We start from the raw sequence: 26,292 nt of genomic DNA on the forward strand, positions 1-26,292 counted from the left end.
GTTACACCTAATAGGCTGACTATAATACAAATAAATCAGAAAATAACAAGTGTTGGTTATATGGGGATAAGAAGAAATATATGAAAATGTAAAATAGAGGAATTACTGTGGAAAAGAGTTTGGTGGTTCCTCAGAAGGTTAGACATAGAATTATTATATGATTCAACAACTCTACTTTTAGATATATATACAAGAGAATTGAAAACAGATGTTCAAACAAAAATGTGTGCACAAATGGTCATTGCAGCATTATTTATAACAGCCCCAAAGTGAAAGCAACCCAAATGTCTATCAAGTGATTGTAGATAACCATAATGTGGTCTATCTATCCAATAGGATTATTCAGTCAGAAAAAGAATTAAGTACTGCCACATGCTACAACATGGGTGAATCTTGAAAACATGGTAATTGAATGACAATGTGAATGAAGCTAGTCACAAAAGGCCACATACTGTATGATTCCGTTTATAGAAAATGAGCAGAGTAAGTAAATTTATAGCAATAGAAAGTTAATCAGTGGTTGCCAAGGGCTGAAGAGAGGAGCAAATGACAAGTAGCTACCTAATGGCTATAGATTCTTTCTTTGGGGTGAAGGAAATGTTCTGGAATTACTAGAGCTAGATGTTGATTACATCGCTCGTGGTTATTATTGCATAATATTGTGAATTTACCAAAAAGTCTCTGAGTACATTGTGAATCTACCAAAAGCCATTGAAGTATACTTTAAAGTGTATAGAATAGTGAATTTTATGTTATGTAAATTTTACTACAGTGTTTTTTTTTTGGTTTTTTTTTTAACTACAATTTAAAAAAATCTTAATAGTAAGCTTCATTTGTTGTTGTTGTTAAGTGCTGTGGAGTCGGTTCTAACTCATAGTGACCCTCCACAGGGTTTCCAAGGCTGCAGATCTTTACAGGAGCAGAACGCCTTATCTTTCTCTCGCAGAACAGCTGGTAGTTTCAAACTGCCGACCTTGAGGTTAGCAGCCCAATTCGTAACCACTATACTACCAGAGCTCCTTAGTTAGCTTCATTAGTACTCATAATAATTTCTTGTAACATCTCCATAGAAAATGTTTTCTGAAAGAGTTTAAACAAAACAAACAACTTAATTTAATTTAAAAATAATATTTTAATCTGCTATATAAATATATATTCGTCTACAGTTTTTTTTTTTAAATGTTATGATAATTTTTAAACATGGATTGGGTTTTAAGAGTCTAGTAGAATCTCTGTTGCTTCAGAGTAATCAATGAAATGCAACAAAGGAATACCTTGTTTAGTGAATTTATTATATACTTTAATTTAGATATATTATTTGAAGGGTGCTGAGTTCATATTTGCATTTTCCACATGTGTGAGATCTTTTTTCCTCTCAATTGTTTGATATCTGGGTTTATAACTCTTTGTTTCATCCTTGACCTTGCATTTTTACCAATAATCTCTCTCTCCTCACATAGGTAAGTGTTGTATGAGATAATGTGAGCCATGTATATAGTTAAAAATTTTTAGCACCCACTTTGATAAAGGAAAATGAAGTCAGTGAAAGTAATTTTAATAACATTTTATTTAACTACTAGAGTGAGTCAAAAAGTATCTGCACTCAATTATATTAAAACGCCTATCCACATCATGGCTGATGACAACATTGAACATGCACGTGAAATGATTCTGTCAAATAGAAAAGTGACAGTGGATTATATGGCAAATCATTTGCAAATCAGCCATGGCTTTGGCTGTGAAACAATCCATAACATACGGGTTTCGAAAAGTTTGTGCAAGATGGGTACTGACACAACTCACAGAAGAACATAAACATCTGTCAACAAAATGTAGACTGATACTCGAAGGAAGGCAAAAGTTTCTTTTAAAGAATTGTTACTTGTAACAAGACATGGATTTGACCTATGAACCTGAGAGTAAATGACTGAGTATGGGATGGAAACATCCCCAACTACTGGCCAAGAAAAGTTAAAAGTCAACTATCAATGGGAAAATTGATGCTTACAGTTTTCTGGGACTATCAAGGGCCAGTATTGGAACACTATCAGGAAAAAGGCTCAACAATCAACAGTGCTCCCTCCTTACTGTGAGCTGCTCACTGAAGAGCTGAAGCCTAACCTTCAGATTCAACGTTGTTGTTGTTAAGTGCCATTGAGTTGGTTCCAACCCATAGTGACCCTCATAGTGACCCTGTATAGGGTTTCCGAGCAGCTGATGAACTTGAATTGCCGACCTTGCAGTTCAAAAGGCTTTGCAATCTGGCACATTAACCCACAGCACCACACCAGGACTCCAGATTAAACATGTTGTTGTTGTTAAGTGCCGTCAAGTTGGTTCTGACCCATAGTGACCCTCTAGAGGGTTTCCAAGAAGCAACTGGTGAGCTTGAACCACCAACCTTGCGGTTCAAACCGACTTTGCAGTCTAGCACATTAACCCACAGTACCACACCAGTACTCCATATTAAACATAGAGGACTGCTGCTATTCAAGGGTGTTGTGATCTTACATGACAATACACGTCTGAACACCTCTGCCTGCACTGTTGACAGTGCAAAACCTTCGTTTTGAGGTGTTACAGTATCCTCCCTATAGTCCTGATCTTGCTCGATTAGACTTTACCTGTTTGGTCCCCTGAAAGCAGTCCTTAGAGGATGAAGATTCACCTCTGATGAAGAAGTGAAGACAGCGGTGCATTTGTGGCTTACAGCTCAGTCTAAAACATTTTTCACTAAGGGAATACGAATACTTGTTGACAGATGGACTAACTGTATTGAAAAGCAAGGAGATTATGTCAAAAAATGATGTATTTGTCTTTTCTAAAAGCTGATCAAAATTAATTCCACAGCCAGAGTGCAGATAATTTTTTACTTATCTTGTATATTCAAAATATTTTCATTTTAACATGTAATCAGTTGTTTTAAAAAGCTATTATGAAGTAAGAGCTTTTTAAAATCTTCACAATCTTATGTGAATTTAAAAATGCACACCAGGTTATCATGAGATGGAATCTGTGCATAATATTTTGAAGATTTAGAGTAGCCAAATTTAAGTGCTCAGTAACCCCATATGGCTAATGATAACAACAAAGCAGGCATAGATGATCAAAACTAAAACATTGTCTCCAGGAGAGATGTACTTGTTATTCCTGGAAATGTAATCGAAGCTGCTTTGTCTCTCTTTTTTTGTATAAAAACAATTAGTTTATCTTATTAACTAGCTGTTGATTTAATAGGTTTTTAATGGGTAAAGAAAACTTGAGTAAGCAGTGGAGAAGATTGAGAGTAAGAGTGAAGGAGCAAGCACTGGAATGTAGACTGAGGGAAGTTTTACTGTAGGATAATTGTGGATGAATTCAAGGGATTGGTGGGTAACATCGGGGAGTATACTCAGGACTGGGGATAACGCCTAGTCCAGGAGCATGTTTGAGTCAAATGATGAAAGTGCCTAGTCAACTAAGAGACTTTCTTCTCAATTCCCACTCTTTCCCATCCCCATCTGTGTTAGATGAATATTACAAATATATAGTGGCATTGGAGTCCTGGTGTGATGCTGTAGGATAAATACTGGACTGCTAACCAAAAGGTCAGTGCTTCAAACTGACCAGCTGCTCCTTGGAGCTATGAATCAGAATCGACTTGACAGCACTTAATAACAACAACAATAAGTACATACCTGACCACTAGATTGTATACTAGTCTTCTAAACTACTTTCCAGATAATTCTTTATATATCTCCTTTTCTCCTTCCTTTCCTCCACAAAAAAAGGAATAACAGGTCAAAGAAAGAAATAGAAAAAAGATAGAAAATAAAGAAAAACCTAGGAAAAAGGAAAATGGTGGGAAAAGACATAAATAATATTCCAATATGCCCTTTGTTGTTGTGGTTGTTGTTAAGTGTCATTGAGTCAGTTCCAACTCATAATGACTCTGTATAGGGTTTTTAAGGAGTAGCTAGTAGGTTTGAACCTCCAACCTTGTGGTGAGCAGTCCAGTGCTTATCCTACAGCATCACGCCAGGACTCCAGTGTGCCCCTAGTAGCCTACAATATTAATATTGAACAAAGAATTGTTTTGTTAAATTTTTTTCCCAAGAGATGGAAAGTATAGATAACACAGCTAGGGAAATGTGGTGTAAATGGTAACAGGATATACCCAAGAGAAAATTCTTGTTTTACCACTTTACATTTAAAATTGCCTTGCTTGCTTTTTCACAGCTGTGCCACTGCATATGTTCTACTGGCTGAGGAAGAAGCAACAACTATTGCTGATGCTGAGAGGCTGTTTAAACAGGCACTGAAGGCAGGAGAAACAATGTATAGGCGGTCACAGCAGTGTCAGCACCAAAGTCCTCAGCATGAAGCACAACTGAGTAAGCAAATTTGAATTGATTTTTACCTATATTTTAGCTCCTGAAATTGGCTCTATCATACTTAAAAAAATTTTTTAAACAATATTTAAAGGTTAGCTGAATTTCATAGAAGATAACTAATCTATTCATAATATCTATACACCAGCAAGACAGGAATATGTATTAGAGAGGTTATTGAGAAGAGATAGATGTGTTGTTCTGAGACTGAATTTATTTCATAGGAGAATTGGGTTGATCATTGGGGAAACAAAACTCAACTTATATTCAAGATTTTAGGAACTTCTACTGATGGTAAGCAGCTATCTGCCTTCAGGCACTAGATTGTATATATATATGCATTTAATGCTAGGATGTGGCCCCTATCTTACTAACTGATTCTCAGGATGGAATCCAACCTTATTCTTGACACTGATTTGTTTTCTTTTTGTTGATTTTCCTCCATGATGTTTTTAGGATCATACGGTTTATAGAGGATTCTTGCTGTAACACTGGACTGCTAACCACAAGGTTGGTGGTTCAAATCCACTAGCCACTCCATGGAAACCCTATACAGTGTCTCTATGAGTCAGAACTGACTTCATGACACTTATCGACTACAACAAAAGGGTCACAGTAACAAAGGTCCTTTCTTTCCACTCTTAGGTCTTTTCTCCCAGTTATGATTAAGGCACTTTTATCAAAATTGTTGGAGTCCAGGTGCAGCACTGTGAGTTACGGTGCTAGGCTGTAAAGTTGGTTTGAACTGCAAGGTCGGCGGTTGAAGCTCACCAGCTGCTCCTTGGAACCCTATACAGGGTTGCTGTGGGTTGGAACCAACTTGATGGCATTTAACAACAATCAAAGTTGTTAGATTCAGCAGTGCTGCTGCTTCTTGCTACTTTTGTGGCCAGAGAGTCTTTGTTTAATGATTTTGGCAGATAGTGTGTACCACAGTGAGTTCTTTAACAAACAAATTTATTTTCTCAAAGTTCAGGAGACTAGAAGTCCAAACTTAGAGTGCCAACTGTAGGGGATTTTATGTGTCTTCTCCCATCTCTGCATCTGCTTGCTTGTTCAATTGCTTTATAGCTCAAAAGAGATTGAATCAAAATTCACTTCACAATAATATTGTCTTATTAATGTAGCACATGCAACCCATTCTCAAATGGGATCACAACCATAAGCATAGAGGTTAGAATTTACAGGACTTGTTTTGGGGGTACATATTCAGTCCATAAAGGAGCTCTAGTAGCATAGTGGTTACGAATCAGGCTGCTAACCTCAAGGTCGGCAGTTCGAAACTACCAGTTGTTCCGCGAGAGAAAGATGAGGCTTTCTGCTCCTGTAAAGATTTACAGTGTCAGAAACCCTGTGCAGGGTCACAGTGAGTCAGAATCAACTCCACGATAATTAACAACCACAAATTCAATCCATAACATTCTACCATTTGACTGCCAAAATTCATGTCCTTGCCACAGGCAAAATATATTTAAACCATCACATCATCCCAAAAGTCTTAAATCAATTCGAAGTCTAAAATCTCATCTTCTGAGTGATCTACATCAAATATGGGTTAAACTTTCAGCATATTCCATCCCAGGATAACATTCCTCTTCATCTGTGAACCTGTGAGATCTAGATTATAAGTAATCTGTTTCTAAAGTATACTGATGGTACAGGTATGAGGTAGACATTTGTATCACAAATGGGAGAAAGTGGAGGGAAAGAAGGGATGACAGGTACCAAGCAAATCCCAAGCCCCTTACATTACTGCTCAAGGTTTCAAAATAATCCTTTTGTCTCTGAGACCATCTGAGCAGCTCCTGGTGTGGTGCTGTAGGATGAACACTGAAATGTTAACTACAAGGTTGGCAGGTTCAAAACCATCACCTGTTCCTTGGAAACTCTATACAGCCTTGCTATGAGTCAGAACCAACTTGATGGCACTTAACAACAACAACATTGGCACAACACCCCTCCCTTCTAACTAAGACACCAAATTCTGTCTTAGTTATATAGTGCTACTGTAACAGAACTACTACAAGTAGGTAACTTTAACAAACAAGAAATGTATTTTCTCACAGTGTAGGAGGCTAGAGTCTGAACTCAACATACCAGTTTGAGGGGAAAACTTTCTCTTTCTGTAGGCTCTGGAGGAAGATCCTTGTGCAGGTTCTGCTTCTTGGTTCCTTGGAGATCTTCAAGTGTCTTGGAGTTTATCTTACCACATATCTGTTCTGCTCACTTGTTTAATCTCTTTTATATTCAAAAGAGATCAACTCAAGACACACCCTAAACTAATCCTGCCTCATTAACATAAGAAAGACATCCCATTCCCAAATAGGATTATAAAAACAAGCACAAAGGTAGATTAGGATCTATAACATGTTTTTGAGGGACATGATTCAATCTGTATATTATTGGGCAATATATTGAACTGTGTTTATGTAATGCATTATCAGCACTTACATTCTGAATCTTTTTGGTTTTGGATATTAAAAATTATTTAATGTCCTCTTGGCTAAATATTAATGTATGCATTATATTTTATTAATCTATGTTATAACACATGTGAGTATATAATTTTATAGTCTGGAACTAATCTATGTCTGCAAAACAGTCATGCTATTTTATCCTTGTATAATTTTTTTTTTTTTAAACTTTGTATTGTGAATTGAGTGAAAATTTAGAGAGCACATCATCAGTTTTACATTCAGCAAATCATATACTTCCTTACATGGTTGCAATCCCCTTCATATACCAACAGTTAACAGCATTTACCTATATTCACTTAAGCCTGTGTCTTCCAGCACCTTCAGCTTTCCTCTGCTAACCTCCCTCTTATTGTACATTGTCTGCCCTGTCACCTATGTTGATATATGTCTATTCTGTAGCCTATGAATAATTCCACCCCCCACCTCCTGTAACCATCATAGATTGTTTCTTTTATTAAGAAAATCTTGTTCAATACTGCATAGGACCACTACTGTAAAAGACTAAGAAAAAGAACCCATACTAAAGGTGGGTGGTGGTGGTGGTGGTGAGTGGTTCTTGCTGGTTACTGGACTGTGGGGGATTGGGTGAGGGGAGGGAGGTGAAGGTGGAGCACAGGGTAGGGAGTAGACACAGGATAGTTTAGGTGCTATGGGGGGGGTGGTGCAACACACAAGAAGGGGGAGGGGAATGGAAGAACAAAGCGGACTGGAAACAATTAGGCAGGTTTGCATGGCCTAAGTGGGACAGAGGTAAATAGTGATGTATGCACAACCTTGGAACAACAGGGCTCTGGGATACAGGGATTGAGACATGGTTGGAATGGGGAAAAGGAGGGAATTGATGTTGAGATGCTTGGCTGTGTTTTGAATCTTGGTTTCCCTGGCATACTGTTATAAAATAGACACTGGAGGAGGAGAGAAAGGAATAGCCAGAAATATCACCATAGAAAGCTTCTAAGTCCGTCTTCTGCCTATAACTGATTGGAATACCTAAAATGGGGCTACAACGTGCCCAGTGAAGGAGGCTTCCTTTGGAGCCTCTGCATTACATAAGACCAGAGGTAAAATCCTGAACCACATCCAGAATCTTCTGAGGTGGGAAATTTCCACTTGAAAGGACAAGCAGACCAGCCTGGAGCAGCTAGAAGAACAGAAGATACTTCTTGAAAGAAAGACCTACAGGAAAAATACAAAACAATATCGGCAGTCTGATTGAATTGTGAGCGGTCCTGTCATATATGATAATCTTAGGTTGTTTTCTGCTGTTGTTGGTTCTCAGTTCAAAGAACACTCTTTAGCATTTTTTGTAAAGTTGATCTGGTTATTACAAATTCCTTTCATATTTGTTTATCAGGAAATGTCCTACTTTCACCATCGTATGTGAGGGACAGCTTTGCTAGGTATATGACCAGCACAGGATCGGCAGATTTTCTTGGTGGATGAAGGTCAGAGCTGGCCACACCTCTGGTCACTAGAGGAGCGTGGGGAAAAAGAAGAAATTGCATCCTTCCCAATGCTCATGGGAATGTGCCCTGCCAGCCCTCCCTCTGCTGGCAAAGCTGCTCACAAAATGGTAGAGCCCCATCTGGCCAGCTGTTCACCAGTCAGTCTCCCTCTCTTACCATCCCTGATTGGCCTCTCCTCCCAGCATGCACTCCATCCACGTCCTAACCTTTCTTTTGAAGTTTGTTGTTGTTGTTAAGTTGAGTTGGTTCCAACTCCTAGCAATCCTGTATAGGGTTTCCGACCAGTGGCTGGTGAATTTGAACCACCAGCCTTACTGTTCAATTGATTTTGAGGTTGAGTATCATATGGTGCTACACTAGGACTCTGAAGTTTAGGGTGCCAGAATTTTCATTTGTGTCCATTTTATTTTGTGTTCCATATCTTTATTGTAGAGGGTCTGTGTGGTGGGTCTGCTTAGTCTTCCATCTTGCTGGAAGATCCTTCTTGTATAATCTTAACTGTGGCTATGTGATAGTTACAAAGACATTTGTTAGCTCTTTCAAGAAGTAGGTTTATAATTTTAGGTTACTGCTATTAAGAAAATAGTTTGTATTAGCCATGGAAATTTCATTTTAGAAAATTTTTTTCTTGCTAGTTGAAATAATATTGCTGTTATTAAGTGCCATCAAGTCAATTCTAACTCGTAGTGACACTGTATAGGGTTTCCAAGATACGGCTGGTGGATTTGAACCACCAATCTTGCGGTTCAAACTGATCTTGTGATCCAGTGCATTATCCTCATTGTTGTTGTCGTTGTTATGTGCCATTGAGTCGAGAATATTAAAATAATAGATTGTTTATAGAGAAATAATAATGTTACTTTTTCCTATTTATGTGTCAAGTAAATGTGAAAACTTTCTAGTAAATTGGTCAAGTATACATTAATACTTTATATGTACTGTACTCATTTGATTTTCTTTGAGATTTAGAAATAATTCAATATATGCCCTTATTGTTTTTTTATGCCCTTATGTTTTTATTAAACTTTTAATCATACACAAAAATAGAAAAGTGTAATGAATTCCCATCAAGAGTCATTATCCACATTCAATAGTCATCAATATTTTGCCATTCAGACACAGCTTAATTTTCACTGAACCTTGTAGGGTAAGCAAAAATAAAAGTAATGGGTATTATGTTAATGAAATAGCAGAACATAATATAAAAATTATAGTTACATCCTTCTTCATTTTTTTCAAATAGGAAGAGATGCTAATGTCCTAGTATATACTAAAAGAAGATTGGCAATGTGTGCAAGAAAATTAGGAAGACTAAGAGAAGCAGTAAAAATAATGAGAGATGTAAGTAAATTTGATGACTCTACTGGTATATTTATTCCATTAAGAACTAAAATTTTCATTTAAAAGTTGCTTATTTTTATGCAGTATCATTGTTTTCTAATTGATAGTAAGATATTTTATGTATGCCCACATTTCTTAAGGAACGGGTTCCACAATTTTGTTAAGAAAAGAAGACTTTCTGCTGTAGTAAATCTATTGAGATCTTCTTATGTGATTTCAATCTTCTTTCTTTTCTTTTAATTTACAGTTGATAAAAGAATTTCCTCCTCTTACCATGTTGAACATCCATGAGAATCTCCTAGAATCACTTTTAGAACTACAAGCCTATGCAGATGTTCAGGCAGTTCTAGCAAAATATGATGGTAAGTGATATTTCTCTTGTTTGATAGTGTAGTTAAAGTCTGTGTGTGTGTGTTCATTATGTAACCATAAATATGATCCTATTTTAGTATTTGGGAGCACAGTAGCTTCATAGGATAAGCAGTGGACTGCAAACCACAAAGCCGGTTGGTGGTGCCCACCAGTCACTATGCAGGAGAAAGATGAACCTTATACTCCTGCAAAAGATTTAAAGCCTTGGGAACCGTATACAGGGTTGTTGCTATGAGTCAAAACTGACTCCACATCATTTAAAAACAATTCTAGTATTTTCCTACTTTTCCCTTTCCGTTCTTGCCAGTTAGTATTTATCATGTATGGGTACAAGTTGCTGGTAAGTATCTTCTTTATCAGGATTTTAAGTAGCAAAACCTGCAAGGAGGAACTTTCCTTTGTCAAAATTCATTTGCTGATTTGTTGTTGTTAGTTGCTGTCCAGTTGATTCCTATGTGTAGTGACCTCATGTTTATTGAGTACTTAGTATGGAGTTTGTCACTACCACTCGTCTATCAGTTTGTCGTACTGTGGTGGCTGGTGAGTTGCTGTGATTCTGGACGCTATGCCACAGGTATTTTAAATACCAGCAGGGTCACCCATGGTGGACAGGTTTCAGATGAGCTTCCAGACGAAGACAGACTAGGAAGAAGGAGAGATGAACTACTTCCCGAATATTTAGTCACTGAAAACCTTATGAATAGCAGAGAAACACTGTCAGATACAGTGCCGGAAAATGAGCTCCTCAGGTTGGAAGGCACTCAAAATGCGACTGGGGAAGAGCTGCCTCCCCAAAGTAGAGTTGACTGTGATGATGCAAATGGAGTAAAGCCTATGGGAGAAAACCCAGCGGGAACTTCATTTGCTGATGGGGCACAACTCAAAATGAAGAGAAACAACTGTAAACATTCATTAATAATCGGAACATGGAATGTATAAAATATGAATCTAGGAAAGTTGGAAATTGTCAAAAATGAAATGGAACATATAAACATCAATATTTTAGGCATTAATGAGCTGAAATGGACTGATATTGGCCATTTTGAATCTGACAACCACATGGTTTACTATGCTGGGAATGACAAATTGAAGAGGAATGGTGTTGCATTCATTGTCAAAAAGAGCATATCTAGATCAGTCATGCGGTACAATGCTGTCTGTGATAGGATAATATACATGCGCCTACAGGGAAGCCCACTTAATACCACTATTATTCAAACTTATGTACCAACCACTAAAGCCAGTGAGGATGAAATAGAAGAATTCTACCAACTTCTACAGTCTGAAATTGATCAAACATGAAGATATATTAATCACTAGTGGTGATTGGAATGCAAAGGTTGGGAGCAAAGAGGAAGGATCAGTAGTTGGAAAATATGACCTTGGTGATAGAAATGATACTGGAGATCGCATGATAGAATTCTGCAAAACCAATGATTTGTTCATTTCAAATACCTTCTTTAGACAGCATAAGAGACGATTATACACATGGACCTCGCCAGATGGAATACATAGAAATCAAATTGACTACATCTGTGGAAAGAGACAATGGGAAAGCTCCATATCATCAGTCAAAACAAGGTCAGGCAGATTGTGGAACAGACCATCAATTGGTCATATGCAAATTCATACTGAAGCTGAAGAAAATTAAAGCAAGTCCACGAGAGCCAAAATATGACTTGACTATATTCCACCTGAATTTAGAGATCATCTGAAGAAGAGATTTGATACATTAAACACTCAAAACCGAAGACCAGAAGAGTTGTGGGATGACATCAACAATATCATACAGGAAGAAAGCAAAGTCATTAAGAAAACAAGAAAGAAGGAAAAGGAAGGAAAAACGTCAAAATGGATGTCGGAAGAGACACTGAAATTTGCTCTCCAGCATAGAGATGCTAAAGCAAGTGGAAGAACTGAGAAAGTACAAGAGCTGAGCAGAAAATTTCAAAGGTCAGCTCCAGACGATAAAGCCAAATATTACAACAACAAAATGTGCAAAGATCTGGACTCAGAAAACCAAAAAGCAAGAACACATTCAGCATTTCTCAAGCTGCAGGAACTGAAGAAAAAATTCAAGCCTCAACTTTCGTTATTGAAGGATTCTCTGGGCAAATTATTGAATGATGCAGAAAGCATCAAAAGAATATGGAAGCTGAGACTCAGTGGGAATACATGAGCAGACATGTGCTCTGACTGGTGACCATGTTGGTCATCGATAAGGGGAAGTGAGGGAAAAACAGCAACGGAGTTGCAAGCTAAGTCCAACCACATTCAATACACTCCTGTAAACCCGGGTGGAGACTGGTTGGCCAGTAGCTTGGGAAGACCTGGAGACTCCTGGACCCAGAGTCAGTGACATAGCCACAGAGGACTAGAGTGGAGAATGAAGCATCCAGCTGATAAGAAGAGAGGGCATATGCACACAAATACCCACACTTACAGATAATACCCACTTGATCTGGCTTCAATGGCTGGATGAGCAGAGCTCAACTAGAAGAAGAAAGAAGAGGAAAAAAAGAGTAATCTGATGCAATTTGATTAACTGGACCTACACCTATGGATGCAGTAGCTCAAAAGAGGGAACAAATCTTTACAGTGAGGATCATTCCCACCCACTCATTACATAGGGTAGATAGGGATGAGCAACTTGGACATTAGCTACACAAATGGGGGTGGGGGGCTACAAAGGCAAGAAGTGACTGGTTTACAAGCTTTCAAGAGGGAGTCTAGATCCAGAGGGCATGGAGGAATGTAGAATCTCCACTGAGTAGTATCCCATATGTCTGGGCGGGACTGAAGAAAGGAGATGTGGCTAGCATTCATGTGCTACAATAGTGAATAGTGACTATCAGGACTGACTGTGACAGTTGGAAATGTAAAGGTAGATGTTTTGTAGCAAAAGGAGGAGAAGTAGAATTTACAGTCCAAGAATGGAGGTCCCTGGGACCATCAAGGGAGAAGAGCGGAATGCGGGAACCTACCCTGAGAAACAATGACCCCAGAGATGGTGGCAGAGATGATAACTTGGGGAGAAGAAGTGGCTGGGAACTCTAAACCCAGAGAGAGAGAGGGGCTGTGTGCTGACAACCAGGGCGCAGGCTTGTGGGGTATACCATCTGGTTGGTTGATGATGCATGGAGGGGATTGTAACCATGGCAATGAAATGGTATGCAATAGGATGAATGTAAAGCTAATATTCACCCATATAAACTATTACATAATTCACAATAAAACATTTAAAAAAAGAAGAGGAAGAAGAAGATGATGATGGAAGGAATACACAGTCACTGTACCAAGAGGAAATGGTTGGTGTTCAATTGTTTCAAGAGGTAGCATATGATCAAGAGCTAATGATAATGAAGGAGGCAGTCCAAGGTGCATTGAAGGAATTGACAAAGAATAAGACACCAAGAATTGATGGAATGAAAATTGAAATCTTTCAAGAAAGTGAGGCGGCACAGGAGGCACTCACTCATCTATGCCAAGAAATTTGGAAGACAACTATCTGGCCGACTGGTTGCAAGAGATCTGTATTTGTGCCCATTCCAAAGAGAGATGACGCAATGGAATGTGGAAATCATCAGACAATATCTTTGATATCCCATGCAAGTCAAGTTTTACTAAAGGTAATACAGAAACAGCTGCAAGCATGCATTGACAGAGAACTTCCAGAGGTTCCAGCTGGATTCAGAAGAGGCCGTGGAACGAGGAATATCATTGCTGATGTCCGAAGGATCTTGGCAGAAAGCAGAGACTATCAGAAAGATGTGTACCTGTGCTTTATTGACTATGTAAAGACTTTCAATTGTGTGGATCATGACAAGCTATAGACAACATTGCAAAGTATGAATATTCTGGAGCACTTATTTGTGCTCATGAGGAATCTGTACATGGACCAAGAGGCAGTTGTTCAAACAGAACATGGGAACTCTGAATGGTTTAAAATTAAGAAAGGTGTGCAACAGGGTTGTATTCTTTCACCATCCTTATTTAACCTGTATGCTGAGCAAATAATCCTAGAAGCTGGGTTATAGGAAGAAAAATGTTGCATCAGGATTGGAGGATTCATTAACAACTTGCGATATGCAGATGATACATCTTTGTTTACTGAAATTGAAGAGGACTTAAAATATTTACTGATGAAGATCAAAGAGCATAGCCTTCAGTATGGATTGCACCTCAATGTCAAGAAAACAAAAATCCTCACCACTGGACCTATAAACAACATTCTTATTAACTGAGAAAGGATTGAAGTTGTCAAGGACTTCATTCTTCTTGGATCAACTATCAACAATCACGGAAGCAGCAGTCAAGAGATCAAGGGACATAGTGCATTAGGCAAATCTTCTGCACAAGACCTTTTTAAAGTGTTGAAGAGCAAAGATGTCAGCTTGAAGACTAAGGTACACCTAACCCAAGCCATGGTATTTTTAATAATCTTATATGCATGTGAAAACTGGACAGTGAATAAGGAAGACCATAGAAGAATTGATGCTTTTGAGTTATGGTGTTGGAGGAGAATATTGAAAGTGCCATGGACTTGCAAAAGAACCAACAGATCTGTGCTGGAAGAAGTACAGCCAGAGTGCTCCTTGGAGGCCTGGATGGCCAAACTTCATCTCTCATACTTAGGACATACTGTCAGAAGGGTCCAGTCGCTGGAGAAGGATATCATGTTTGGTAAGGTGGAGGGTCAGAGAAAAAGAGGTAGACCCCCAGTGAGATGGATTGGCATAGTGGAAGCATCAATGGACTCAAGTGTGGCAACAATTGTGAGGTTGGCACAGTATCAGGCAGTGTTTCCTTCTTCTGTGCATAAGGTTGCTATGAGTCGGTACCGACTTGATGGCACCTAACAACAACAACAACAACAACTAAATATGGAGTCCTGGTGTGGTGCTCTGGGCTAATGCATCAGAATGCCAAATCATCTGTACTGCAAGGTTAGTAGTTCAAGCTCACCAGGTGCTCCTTGGAAACCCTATACATGGTCACTATAGGTCGGAATCGACTCAACAACGCTTAACAACAACAACAAATATGAATGAGGGAGTCCTGATTTGGCACTGTGGGTTAATGCGCTGGACTGTAAAGTCGATTTGAACCATAAGGTTGGTGGTTCAAGCTCACCAGCCGTTCCTCGAAACCCTATTAAAGGGCCTCTATGGGTTGGAACTGACTGGACCACACTAAACAACAACAAATATAAATGAGGAAGTTCCTGTTTGGCACAACACCTACTGCTTGAGTACTAGCCAAAAGACTGGTGGTTTGAAACTATCTGAAGGTGCCTCAGAAGACAGGTCTGGTGATCTGACTCAAAGTCAAAGCCTTGAAAACTGTATGGAGTAGTTCTTCTGCACACGTTAGGCTATCATGAGTCAGAATGGGCTCTGTAGAAACTACCACCACTACCACCAATATGACTGAGACACTAGGAATATAATGGTGAGCAGTAAGCTTAGCCCTCATAGGTTTTTTAATGAGACATACAAACAAATGAGCGGCAGTTACAGTAAAGCACAGTATGTTAGGTGAGAGTAAGGAGTGATATGCGTAGGAGGGTACCTTATTTGTCTTGGAGTGTCAGGGAAGACTTTCTAACTGAAGTTGCTTAGTAGTACACATAAGAGTAATTCACAATGACAGTTTTATAATGATTTATAGTTATAAACTATAGTTTTATATCTTCACCATTACAATAATCTTGTAAGGCAGTATTACAAGTATTTTTGACTAACTCCAGTTAATAAATAAGGAAACTGGAGTTCAAGAAAGTGAAGTGATTTGGACAAGATTTGCAGTTAAGTGGCAACCTGAGCTTAAATCTAGGTAATTTGTTCCTTTATTCACTAGTCTTCTCATAGCAAGAATTCAGTATCATTGACTGTTTTTATTATTGTATTTTACCAATGCCAATTTACCATAAATGGAATCTGTGTGTGTTGCCTGCCTGAAAACCTTCTAACTAGATTAATGCTCTGGTCATATCTTTCACTGCAGTAGAACACAAATAAGTTACTTGTTCATACTTATTTTATTGTGAGTTCTTATCCATCAGCTTGGAAATCCCTATGACTTGGAAAGTTTGAAATGTGTTATACTTGCAAAAAGAAGTTTATTTCTTTTAAACATCTGGAATTCTTAGAAAGTGCTTTAGTATAGTGTAGGCTTATAGAGAAACTTGTGAGAAATTCTTTCCATATGTAATTTACTAGATGCATGGCCTGCTTAAGGTTCTTATGATGAACAAGCTTAGGGACTGAACAAAAAATATTGGAAAAAGACTAGATTAATTAAAAATAAAATAAAATTAATGGCACTAACAACTTAGTTATGCTTCTGTGTTTTCAGCAGGGCTTTGAACCAGTTCTTTCTGGTTTAGTCATGACTGACAAGGAGAAACTGGAATGATAACCAAAATGGGAAAAATTATGAGTCAGTGCCCTGCTAGAAACTTAATCTCCATCTTAGAAAATAAGAGCAGTGTGCACATTTCATGACAGCCAAATCTTTGACTGGCAGAGTGGGAAACAAGAGTGCCCCACTGAAAGATGGTGGCCCACCACCCTACTCAATGTGTGTCCCTCTCCACAGTCCTGGCAATAATCTAATCTCTCTCATCAGGCTCCTTAAAGGACCCACTAAAGTCTCCCATTCCAGGACTTTGAACTATATTTTTCCCATTCAAGTTACTGTTCCACTTCACCCATATTTTAAAAATTGAGACTGTTCCGATTTTGTTCATTAGCCATGACAGAACCAGAATGAGCTGATTCAAAGTCCTGGTTTTCAGTTATTTTCAGGAGTTCCAGGTTTTTACCTTTCTAGAATTCTGATGAAATTAGAAGTAAATTTATTGCTTTATTTCTCCATTTGCTAGGATAGCTCAGGAATCTATAATTTCAAGAGATCTCTCTACTTTTACTCTTCTGATAGCATTATTTGGATATTGTTTAAGAAATAATTCCTGGAACTAATTGCTTTCTGTTGTTGTTAAGTGCTATCAAGTAGGTTCTGACACATGGCCCTGTATAGGATTTCCAAGAAGTGGCTGGTGGGTTTGAACCGCTCACCTTTAGGTTAGCAGTCCAGTGCTTTCCTACAGTGCCATACCAGGACTTCAGTTGCTTCCTAATTCCAGATTAATTTTTTTAAATTGTACTTTAAAAATTTAAGGAGATGTAGAAAATATAAAAACATAGAAAAAGAAAAATCATCTGTGGTTATATTATCTAGATGTAAATAATAATAACTAATTTTTTTCTTAATAGTGGTTTTCAGTAAAACTTTTTAAAATACATATTTGTAATTTTACTATGCCTTTTTCCCCGAATAATATTATTGTAAGCAGATTATTATAAACATTTATTGAGAACTTTTTAACATTGTACTAAGGGCTTTCAGATACATTATTTAATTTAATTTTTTGCATATCTCTGCCCAAAATGTGCCATTCTCTATTTTAATAAAAGTGAAACTCAAAAAAGCTTGTTACTAGCTCAAAAACACATAGATATTATAATAATTCAGTCAAGATTTAGACTTAACTCGTTCAACTACATGTCCAGGCACATATTCTTTTATATATGTTGAACTTACACTTTGAATTATCCTTACTAAAAAATTGTCTTGAGATATTTTGTGCTTCTTACCTAAGTTGAAAATTATTATTACAGATATAAGCCTTCCAAAGTCAGCCGCTATATGTTATACAGCAGCACTGTTGAAGACAAGGACTGTTTCAGATAAGTAAGTAGTTATGAACCAAACCCATTACCATCAATATGATTCTGACTCATAGTGATGCTATAAGGCACAATAAAACTACTTAAAGGGTTTTCAAGGCTATAGTCTTGGTGGCACACTATAAGATAAACACTGGACCTACGGTCAGTTTGCACCATAAGATCTGTGGTTCAAACCTATCAGCAACTCCTTGGAAACCCTATACAGGATCACTATGAGTTGGAACTGACTGGGCACTAACACCAGCAACAACAGTCTCTATGGAAGCAGATTGCCACATCTTGCTCTGACAGAGTGGCTGGTAGGCTCAAACCACCGATATTTTGGTTAGCAGCCAAGTGCTTAATCGTTGCTCTACCAATGCTCCTTAAGTAGTTATGAAAACTACAGTAATTTGGAGAGACTGCTAAGCTCAAACTCATGTCTTTCTTCTACTGACTTTAAACAATGCTTTTTCCCTCTCCTGTTGTTGGCCTTCAGGTTGGTTCTGATTTATAGTGACCCTGTACAGGGTTTACAAGGCTGTAAAACCTTTAAAGAAACAAAAACCCCCACAGAGAAGCTAGTGGGCTTGAACCACCAGTCTTGTGGTTTGAAGTCCAGTGCTCATCCTCCAGAGCCGCCACACTCCCTACTTCCTTCCCTTGTCGTTTTGTTGTTAAGTGACATGGAGTCAGTACCAACGCATAGCGACCCTGTGTACAACAGAATGAAACACTGCCCAATTGTGGGCCAACCTCACTATTTTTGCCACGGTTGAGCCCATTGAGGCTGCCACTTTGCCAAGCCATCTCACTGGGGGTCTTCCTCTTTTTCTGTGACCTTCCCACATTACCAAACATGATATCCTTCTCCAGCAACTGGTTCCTCCTGACAGTATGTCTGAAGTATGAAAGATGAAGTTTGGCCATTCTGGCCTCCAAGGAGACCTCTGGCTGGACTTCTTCCAACACAGATCTGTTGGTTCTTTTGGCAGCCCGTGGCACTTTCAATATTCTTCTCCAACACCATAATTCAAAAGCATCAATTCTTCTACGGTCTTATTTATTCACTGTCCAGCTTTTGCATGCATATGAGGTTGTTGAAAATACCATGACTTGGGTAAGGTCTTTAAGCTGACATCTTTGCTCTTCGACACTTTAAAAAGGTCTTATGAAATATGTCATTTGATTTTTTGATTGCTGCTTCCATGAGTGTTGATAATTGATCCAAGAAGAATGAAGTCCTTGACAACTTCAATTCTTTCTCTATTGATAAGAATGTTGTCTGTTGGTCCAGTGGTGAGGATTTTGTTTTCTTTACATTGAGATGCAATCCATACCTAAGGCTGTGCTCTTTGATCTTCATCAGTAAATATATTTTAAGTCCTCTTCACTTCAGCAAGCAAGGTTGTATCATCTGCATATTGCAGGTTGTTAGTTAGTCTTCCTCCAATCCTGATGCCACGTTTTCTTCATAGAACCCAGCTTCTCAGATTGTTTGCTCAGCATACAGGTTGAATAAGTATGGTGAAAGAATACAACCTTGTGCACACCTTTCTTAATTTTAAACCACTCAGTGTTCCCATGTTCTGTTCGAAAAACTGCCTCTTGGTCCATGTACAGATTCCTCGTAAGTACAATTAAGTATTCAGGAATACTCATACTTCGCAATGTTGTCCATAGCTTGTCATGATCCACACAATTGAAAGCCTTTGTGTAGTCAATAAAGCACAGGTAAACATCTTTCTGATATTCTCTGCTTTCAGCCAAGATCCATCAGACATCAGCAATGATGTCCCTTGTTCCATGGCCTCTTATGAATCCGGCTTGAACCTCTGGAAGTTCTCTGTCAATGCATGCTTACAGCCATTTCTGTATTACCTTTAGTAAAACTTGACTTGCGTGGGATATCAAAGATATTGTCCAATGATTTCTGCATTCCGTTTGGTCACCTCTCTTTGGAATGAGCACAGATACGGATCTCTTGCAATCAGTCAGCCAGATAGTTGTCTTCCAAATTTCTTGGCAGAGATGATTGAGTGCCTCCTGTGTCACCTCACTTGAAATATTTCAATTTTTATTCCATCAATTCCTGGTGTCTTGTTCATTGCCAATTCCTTCAATGCACCTTGGACTTCTTCCTTCAGTATTATTGGCTCTTGATCATATGCTACCTATTGAAATAGTTGAACATCAACCATTTCCTTTTGGTACAGTGACTCTGTTTATTCCTCCCATCTTGTTTTGATGCTTTCTGCATCATTCAATAATTTGCCCAGAGAATCCTTCAATAATGAAAATTGAGGCTTGAATTTTTCTTCAATTTCCCCAGCTTGAGAAATGCTGAGTATGTTCTTCCTTTTTGGTTTTCTGATTCCAGATCTTTGCACATTTTTGTTGTAATATTTGACTTTGTCTTCTCAAGCTGACCTTTGAAATTTTCTGTTCAGCTCTTGGACATCCTCATTTCTTACATTTGCTTTAGCATCTCTGTGCTGGAGAGAAAGTTAAAGTGTCTCTTCTGACATCCATTTTGACCTTTTCTTTCATTCTTGTCTTCTTAATGACTTTTTGCTTTCTTCCTGTATGATATTCTTGATGTAATCCACAACTCTTCTGGTCTCCAGTCTTTAGTGTTTAATGTATCAAATTTGTTCTTCAGATGATCTTTAAATTCAGTTGGGGTATATTCAAGGTCATATTTTGACTCTTATGGACTTGTTTTCATTTTCTTCAGGTTCAGTTTGAATTTGCATATGAGCAATTGATGATATGGCTGACTTATTAGAAGAGATCCATATTTGTGCCCATTCCCAAGAGAGGCAACCCAACAGAATGCGGAAATCATCAGACAATCTCTTCAATATCCCATACGAGTCAAGTTTTACTAAAGGTAATACAGAAATGGCTGCAAGCACACATTGACAGAGAACTTCCAGAGGTTCAAGCCGGATTGAGAGGAGGCCGTGGAATGAGGAATATCATTGCTGATGTCCGATGGATCTTGGCTGAAAGCAGAGAATATCAGAAAAGATGTTTACCTGTGCTTTACTGACTACACAAAGGCTTTCAATTGTGTGGATTATGACAAGCTATGGACAACATTGCGAAGTATGAGTATTCCATGAGTATGTGCTCATGAGGAATCTGTATCTGGACCAAGAGGCAATTGTTCAAACAGAACATGGAAACACTGAATGGTTTAAAATTAAGAAAGGTGTACAAGGTTGTATCTTTCACCATACTCATTCAACCTTTATGCTGAGCAAATAATCCAAGAAGCTGGATCATATGAAGAAAAACGCATCAGGATTGGAGAAAGACTCATTAACAACCTGCAATATGCAGATGATACAACCTTGCTTGCTGAAAGCGAAGAGGACTTAAAACATTTACTGATGAAAATCAAAGAGCACAGCCTTCGGTATGGATTACATCTCAATGTAAAGAAAAAAAAAATCCTCACCACTGGACCAATAAACAACATTCTTATCAATGGAGAAGAGATTGAAGTTGTCAAGGACTTCATTCTCCTTGGAGCAACTATCAACACTCACAGAAGCAGCAGTCAAGACATCAAACAATGTGTTTCATTAGGCAAATCTGCTGCGCAACACTTTTTTAAAGTGTTAAAGAGCAAAGATGTCAGCTTGAGAACTAAGGTGCGCCTGACCCAAACTATGGTATTTTCAGTAACCTAGTATGCATGCGAAAGCAGGACAGTGAATAAGGAAGACTGTAGAAGAATGGATGCTTTTGAGTTATGATTTGGAGGAGAATATTGAAAGTGCCATGGGCTGCCAAAAGAACCAATAGATCCATTTTGGAAGAAGTGCAGCCGGAGTGCTCCTTGGCGGTCAAGATGGCCAAACTTTGCCTCTCATACTTCAGACATATTGTCAGGAAGGACCAGTTGCTGGAAAAGGACATCATGTTTGGTAAGGTGGGGGTTCAGAGAAAAAGAAGAAGACCCCCAATGAGATGGATTGGCCAAGTGGCAGCATCGATGAACTCAAGCGTGGCAATAATGGTGAGGTTGGCCCACAACCGGGCAGTGTTTCATTCTGTTGTGAGGTTGGTCCAGGGTCGGGCAGTGGTTCATTCTGCTGTGCATAAGGTTGCTATGAGTCTGTACCGACTTGATGGTACCTAACAACAACAATAAGAGCTACAACAATTGATGATCTGTTCCACAGTCTGCCTCTGGCCTTGTTTTGACTGATGATATAGAGCTTTTCCATTGTCTCTTTTCGCAGATGTAGGCAATTTGATTTCTGTGTATTCCTTTTGGCGAGGTCCATGTGTATAGTCGTCTGTTATGCTGTCTAAAGAAGGTATTTTAAATGAACAAATCATTAGTTTTGCAGAATTCTATCATGCGATCTCCAGCATCATTTCTATCACCAATGCCATATTTTCTAACTATTGATCCTTCCTCTTTGCTCCCAACCTTTGCAATCCAATCACCAGTAATGATCAATACATCTTGATTGCATGTTTGATCAATTTCAGATTGAAGAAATTGGTAGAATTCTTCTATTCATCCTCACTGGCTTTAATGGTTGGTGTATAAATTTGAATAATGTGGTATTAACTGGTCTTCCCTGTAGGCATATAGATACTATCCTATCACAGCATTGTAACTCATAACTGTTCTGGATATGTTCTTTTTGACAATTAATGCAACACTTCCTCTTCAATTTTTCATTCCCGGCATAGTAAACCATGTGTTTGTCAGATTCAAAATGCCCAATACCAGTCCATTTCAGCTCACTATTGCCTAAAATATTGATGTTTATGTGTTCCATTTATTTCATTTTTGACAATTTCCAATTTTCCTGGATTCATACTTTGTACATTCCATGTTCTGATTATTAATGGATGTTTACAGCTGTTTCTCTTCATTTTGAGTTGTGCCCCATCAGCAAATGAAGGTCACACGGGCGTTTCTCCCACAGGCTTTACTTTGAGGTGGTAGCTCTTCCCCAGTCACATTTTGAGTGTCTTCCAACCTGAGGGACTCATTTTTCAGCACTATCTCTGACAGTGTTTCCCAGCTATTCATAAGGTTTTCAGTGACTAAATATTCAGAAGTAATTCGTCACTCCTTCCTCCTTGTCTGTCTTCATCTGGAAGGTCATCTGAAACCTGTCCATCATGGGTGACCCTGCTGGTATTTAAAATACCAGTAGTATAGCTTCCAGAATCATAGCAACTCACAAGCCACCACAGTACGACAAACTGACAGACAGGTGGTGGACTTCCTTCCCTACTTCCTCCTAAATAACCTTTGATAATCTGTGACTTTGAGGTTTTGCTCTGCTAGCATTGTTGTTACGAATCAGGCTGCTAATCTCATGGTCAGCAGTTCGAAACTACCAGCTGTTCCGTGGAGAAAGATGAGGTTTTCTGCTCTCGTAAAGCTTTGCAGCCTTGGAAACCCAATACGGGGTTGCTATGAGTCGGAACTGACTGCAGGGCACATAACAACATCAACATTATGTATAGGAAGTTCTAGTGCAGCACCATAGGCAAAACACTCAACCTCAAGGTTGATTTGATCTGCAAAATTGGCATTTTAAACTTAGCTGCTCCTGGGAAACCCTATACAGGGTCGCTATAAGTCAGAACCAACTCGATAGTGCTTAGCAGTAACAACTGTGTATGGTGAAAGGCTTTTAAAGCTTAAAAGAAAACCTGGGTTCAAATTCAACTTACCACATAATAGTGGAACTGGGGACAGTTTGAATCTCTTTCCTATCTGTGAAATGAGACTAATAATATATATCCACACTAAAGGGTGATTGTATGAGAATTATGAGGTAAGTGCCTAAAAAATGCATAGAAAGAAAGTACACATCAATAGGTAATAGTAGTTGTGATGACGATAATAGGAAAATAGGTCTCATATTATCGCCTCTTAGGTTATTATTCTGAGTTATTCTGCTTTCCTTGTATTTTTGGCTGCCCTTAATGAGTTTCTCTTTCTTTCACATATAAGATATTTAGAAACCAACCAGCTGGCAGTTATTATATTACTATGAAAACCTTATATTACTATGGCTTGATCTAAATTAAAGTAGAATAGTCACAGTCTCCTCTAAGATGGGAATTTGATAAGAATATACTTTTATGTCATAAGATTCTGTGGATGTCTCTGTCTAGCATTTCTGATCTTAGTAGCTTCCCAGTTTGCCTTCAAAAGACTTTCTTTTGTATGAAGATTTCTTTTGTTTGAAGATTTCCATTCCTTATTTTCTTTTGTTCTATATGTTGAATAAGAAAAGCTTGTCTTTGGCCATCATCAGAAACTACTTTTATTTTGGTAGTTGCATTATGGCACTGTAAGATCAGCACTGTACTGCGAACCATACCCACCTCAGAAACCCCATACAAGGTTGCTAGTAGTCAGAGTCAACTTGATGGCATTTAACAACAACAGCATTATTGTTTGAGTCTATAATTATTATATATTCATTTCTACATTTTGTGGTTTTCTTACAGATTTTCTCCAGAAACAGCCTCTAGAAGAGGGTTAAGCACAGCAGAAATTAATGCCGTGGAAGCAATTCACAGAGCTGTGGAATTTAACCCTCACGTTCCAAAAGTGAGAAATTTTATGATAAAAATACTACTTTTATTTAAAATTGCCAAATTGGTGACAGTGTTTAGACTACAGTTTGAGTCTTCTTAGTTTGGGTCAGAATTGTTTTTGGTCTGCTCTGTTTTGATGCTTATTATTTACCTCAAAGACACTTCAAAAGGTAGGTAGGAGCATTAGTTCTCTATAGGCTTTGTCATTGCTGATAAAATAGAATTTGAAGTGTGTCCACTTAGCAGTTTATTTTATAATCGTTTTTGAGAAGAAATAACTGAATAATTTGGTGTTAATAAAAGATCATTCATATTGAAAATCATTACATCATATATGTTGTTACTGTAAAGCATTTTCTAGAAGATGGCTGGGTTTTGAAGTAGGGTTGAGGAGACAAAATCTGAAGACAAATACATTAAAATAATCATTGATAGGAAACAGATGTGGAAGTTCTCAGAACAGCTGCTGAGTTGATATTTATTTAGTCCCTCAGAAAACTCTGTACCTGTCTCATTTTTCTTTATATTATACACTTTACAGACCTACAAGATTATTGATTAATCTTTGTGTGTTATCACCTAAGATTAAATTTTAGGTTTTAAAAACAATGCCCCGTGTTAGGAAGTACACAATATTCAAGAATAGTTGCTCTTAGTACAAAATATAATTATAACTGTTGATCCAGTATACTCTGTGTTAATGAAGCTTGGAAGCTAGTAAACATTAAAGAGATTAATCTCTAAAATATAATCTCCAAGAAGAAGAAACTATAAGCCTGTTGAAGTAAATAAAGTTATGATCATGAGAATGACTAAAGTCTAAGAATAAAGAGTCCACAAATATTTATACCACATTGATATTAAGTCACACTGATACATAAATTTAAATAAATTTAAAATTATCAATCATAATGCATATGCAGAAAAGGTATACAGAAATGTACTTTTTAATGATTGATTATAAGGCAAATGCTTGGAAACTACCACAGAAATCTTGCAAGCACCCCAGAATCCCCACTGCCTTTTCCTAATTACAACTTCCTCCTTCCTGCTTAAAGGTAACTAATATTCTAACATTATTTCCATTTCCTTCTTTTCTTTATACTTCTGGTCTGTGCTTGCTTTATAAAACAAGTTAAGGAATGATCCCTTTTTTTTATTCTCTGGAATAATTTATGTAAAAGTATAATGCTTTATTCCTTAAATGATGGTAGAATTTTCTGGTAAAACCATTTGAGTCTGGAGTTTTGTTTTTGTGAGAAGCCTTTTATTATAAATTCCATTTCTTTAGTTGATAGTTTTAGTTATAAATTCCGTTTTATTATTGTTGTTGTTATGTGCTGTTGAGTCAGTCCAACTCATATAGACCCAGTAGAGTGTTTCCAAGGAGTGGCTAATGGGTTTGAATTGCCAACACTATGGTTGGCAGTCCAGTGCTTATCCTACATCACTACACCTACATTTCTTTAACCATCTCATAATTATTCAGATTTTTGTTTCTTCTTTCAGTCTTGGGGAAGCTGTGTTTTTCTAGGCATTTCTGCATTTCATCAAAATTTTCAAATATAATGGTACAAAGTTTTTTATAAAATCTTTCTTGTTTGCAGGATCAGTTGTAACATCTACTTTTTAATTCCTAACATGGATTATCTTTTTTTCTTGAATAGCTCCCCTAGGGTTTTATGAATTTTATTTATCATTTCAAAGAACCAGTCTCTGACTTTGCTGATCCTTTCTATTAATTGTTTTCTGGTTGATTCACTTTTGTTTTTTTAATTCCTTTTCATCATCGTTATTTTTTAAAAACTTTTTATTGTTAATTGCGTGAAGGTTTACAGAGCAAATCATTAGTTTTACATTCACCAAGCCATACACTTTTTTTTTTCACTATGTGGTTGCAGTACCCTCCATGTACCAACAGTTAACAGCGTTTACCTCT

At 37.8% G+C, this 26,292-nt stretch overlaps 1 protein-coding gene across 3 annotated transcripts in view; it reads left to right on the forward strand.

Moving 5' to 3' along the window:
* Positions 1–26,292, forward strand: part of ST7L (suppression of tumorigenicity 7 like) — a 140,037-nt gene that overhangs the window by 69,692 nt on the left and 44,053 nt on the right. For all 3 annotated transcript variants that reach the window (XM_006865909.1, XM_006865911.1, XM_006865910.1), the window contains exons 7-11: positions 4,219–4,373; positions 9,557–9,654; positions 9,902–10,016; positions 17,709–17,781; positions 24,264–24,366. In XM_006865909.1, the coding sequence (XP_006865971.1) occupies positions 4,219–4,373; positions 9,557–9,654; positions 9,902–10,016; positions 17,709–17,781; positions 24,264–24,366 (544 nt within the window). The remainder of the gene's footprint in view (positions 1–4,218; positions 4,374–9,556; positions 9,655–9,901; positions 10,017–17,708; positions 17,782–24,263; positions 24,367–26,292) is intronic.

Source organism: Chrysochloris asiatica, unplaced genomic scaffold (genome assembly GCF_000296735.1).
Source record: "Chrysochloris asiatica unplaced genomic scaffold, ChrAsi1.0 scaffold00085, whole genome shotgun sequence".
Taxonomy (NCBI): Eukaryota; Metazoa; Chordata; class Mammalia; order Afrosoricida; family Chrysochloridae; genus Chrysochloris; species Chrysochloris asiatica.